Source organism: Arachis hypogaea, chromosome 2 (assembly GCF_003086295.3).
Source record: "Arachis hypogaea cultivar Tifrunner chromosome 2, arahy.Tifrunner.gnm2.J5K5, whole genome shotgun sequence".
In the NCBI taxonomy this organism is placed as follows: domain Eukaryota; kingdom Viridiplantae; phylum Streptophyta; class Magnoliopsida; order Fabales; family Fabaceae; genus Arachis; species Arachis hypogaea.
This window is the reverse complement of record NC_092037.1, coordinates 62453963-62457111: the sequence shown is the minus strand read 5'-3', so window position 1 is coordinate 62457111 and position 3149 is coordinate 62453963. Positions and strand designations below refer to the sequence as shown.

The 3149-nt window shown below is 41.8% G+C and overlaps 1 protein-coding gene across 1 annotated transcript; it reads left to right on the top strand.

The window, feature by feature from the left end:
- Positions 1-884: 884 nt before the first annotated feature.
- Positions 885-1356, top strand: LOC140177044 (uncharacterized). Its single transcript, XM_072209309.1, has 2 exons — positions 885-1073; positions 1162-1356. The coding sequence occupies exons 1-2, from the start codon at positions 885-887 to the stop codon at positions 1354-1356; spliced, it is 384 nt and encodes a 127-aa protein (XP_072065410.1).
- Positions 1357-3149: the final 1793 nt, after the last annotated feature.

Sequence of the window (3149 nt, the reverse complement as noted above, 5' to 3'; positions counted from 1 at the left end):
TAAGGTACGAAACTCAGACGGCCATTAAGGCTCAATGCCTCACCGATTTCGTAGCAGAATACACAGGTGACAAGACTAAAACCTCTACGACCTGGAATCTCTATGTAGATGGATCTTCTAACAAAGTCAAAAGTGGTGTGGACATTATCTTGGTCAATGACGAGGGGACTCAAATAGAGCTTTCCCCGAAGTTTGAATTTCCTGCTTCTAACAATCAAGACGAGTATGATGCCATGATTGCAGGCTTGAAACTGGCCAAAGAAGTCAGAGCCAACAAAGTGGTGGTCTTCAGTGATTCTCAAATAATAACTTTCCAGATCAATGGAGAATACCAAGTAAAAGACCTTAACAGGAAGAGATACTTGGAGAAAATACTTGAACAACTTCAACAATTTTTCGAGACCGACGTCCAACATATAACTCGAAAATTTAACAGTAGGGCAGATGCCCTTTCTAAATTAGCAAGTACCAAATCAGGAGGAAATAATAGAAGTCTGATACAAAAAACTCTTAAGGAGCCATTAGTTATCAAGTCAGATAACAAGTCGAACGTTCTACCTGTCTCTGGCTTAAACCTCGGATGGATGACTCTCTTTATCGAATATCTAAAATTTGGCATCCTTCCCAAGGAATAGAATTAGGCCAAGAAAATTCGAAGGGAGGCACAGAACTACACTCTAGTACAAAATGTCCTCTACAGAATAGGGGGTGTTCACACCCTTGTTGAAATGTGTTCCAAATTGAAGAACTGAAGAAGTCTTGGAAGAAGTGCATAATGGAATCTGTAGAAACCATTTCGAAGCCTGGTCCTTAGCTAGAAAAGTGGTCCAAGCCGGATTCTTTTGGCCGACCTTGCAAAGGGACGCGATCGACTTTGTCAGAAAATGCCACCTTGCCAGATGCATGCCAATTTCCACATTGCTCCCCCTGAAGAGCTCATTAGCGTGACCTCCCCATGGCCTTTTGCAAAATGGGGGTTGGACCTATTCAGACCTTTTCCCCAAGCCCCTGGACAGGTTAAGTATCTCATTGTGAGAGTGGATTACTTCACCAAGTGGATAGAAGTAGAACCAGTAGCTACTATCACAGCTCAAAGAAGTCGGTAGTTCCTGTATAAGAATATCATTACTCGGCTCAGAGTTCCTCACTCCATTATCATAGAACATTAAGCATCAGTTCATATCAGTGGAACATCCCCAAGCTAATGGGAAGGCCGAAGAAGCCGATAAAGTTATATTAGCTGGACTGAAGAAAAGGTTGCAAGATGTAAAGGGAGCTTGGGTAGAGAAACTCCCGCAAGTGCTTTGGGCTTACCGAACAACTTCTCATTCTACGACTGGGGAAACACCCTTCTGACTTGCATACGGGGTAGAAGCCATGATCTTTGTTGAGGTTAGCGAACAAAATCCAAGAGTAAAATTCTATGATGAGGTCAGGAATGTCCAAGCCCAAAGAAAAGAGCTTGAACTTCTCCCTGAAATCTGAGAACAAGTCTAGATAAGAGAAGCAGCATTGAAGCAAAGGATGTCGACTAGATACAATAAAAAGGTTATATGGGAAGACTTCGCAACAAGCGACCTGGTCTTGATAAGAAATGACATCGGGGTAAACAAGTCGGGCGAAGGGAAGCTCGCTGCTAACTGGAAGGGACCTTTCAAGGTAACCGAAGTTTTGGAAAAAGGCTATTACAAGGTGTCCGACTTGAATGGAGCCGAGCTCCCAAGGTCGTGGCACGTATGCAACTTGAAGAGATATTATAGCTAGAATCGCACCTCGCTCCCTGATATACTCTTTTTCTCGACTTCATGATTTTTTTAGAAGGGTTTTCCTGGAGGGGGTTTTAACGAGGCAACAAAGTGGGGACTAGGGGCAAGAGAGTTATCACCCTTGGTAGAAAAGCATTTTTTATTTTACTCTTCATTAATAAAAAATCTTTTTTAATTCCATTGTTGTTTCTACGATACGCATCGACTTAAGCTTGAAAAGTGCATAAATCTATTGCCCGACCTATATGGTCAGCAAGATAAAGTGACGAGACACAAGTCAGTGTAAAGAGGTTGTAAATGACGATCATATAAGCTCGGTCAAGACGACTTACAACTTACAAGTCGGAAAGCATTCGAGCATTATAAAATGCATCGCAAAAATAACCTAAGTTATAAAAGCAGCCTAATAACAAAAAATTGGTTGTTCGAATTATACAATGGAAAAACCTTTTCAAAATGAATCCCAAGAGAAGGGATATTTGTTAAAAAGCATATAAAATGCTTTCACAAAAGTCTCGCAATAATAGCAAATACAAAATCCAAAAAGTTGTTAAGACCCTTTAGAAGGATCAGAGTCAACAAAAGAAAGGTGCATATAAAAACATACAAATAAGAAATATTGATAAAAGGTCCCACAAGCCGGGCTTAATAAAAACACTAAATAGACCAAAAAGTGGATTCTAATCGTTAGCAATAGAGGATCTAGGTTTAGTAGAGGAAGTTGGAAGAGTCTCCTCGGTTGGCACAACTTCCGGCTGAGGAGAAGAACTCGGTGCTGCCTCCTTGGCAGAAATAACATCTGGTGGAGGAGACTCCACCAGATGCTGCCCCAAAGTCTTCAGGTCGGATACACTAAAATGACCTTCTCAGGGAGGAGGGACAATCTTCCCATCGACCACGATCATGTCTGGGTTGAGGGGGGATAAGTCCAAGTTAGGAGCAATAACCTGAATTTGATTCTTTAAATTTTCAAACACCTCCTCTGTACCCTTAGCAACCAACTCCTCCAAAGTCGGCATAATCATCTTTAAGTCGTCTTACCTCGTTCTTTAGATTCAAGTTCTTCTTATAAACTCGGACATAGTTTTCTTTGACTTTCTTCATTAACCCTTCAGCCATATCACAAGAGGCCGCAGATTCTTTCTCTTTCTCCCGAATTTTGAGGAGATTGGATTCCAGCTTCAGTTTCTCCCCCTCAAATTCCTTTTTTGCCTCCTGAAGAGAAGCCACCTCGGCTTATAAGGCCTTCAAAAATGCTGAGTAGCATTCAAAGGAGTCCTCCCTAACTCTTTCAGCAAGGCGGAGCATACCCCAGCTATTCGGATCCCACCTCGGATCAAGACTTGGAGGTGGTTCTTGATAGAAACATCATCCATAGCAATG

Coding starts and splice junctions, on each gene's coding strand:
- LOC140177044 (XM_072209309.1), top strand. CDS start 885: ATGCCACCTTGCCAGATGCATGCCAATTTCCACATTGCTCCCCCTGAA. Junction 1,074..1,161: donor AGTGGATAGAAGTAGAACCA/GTAGCTACTATC, acceptor CCATTATCATAG/AACATTAAGCATCAGTTCAT.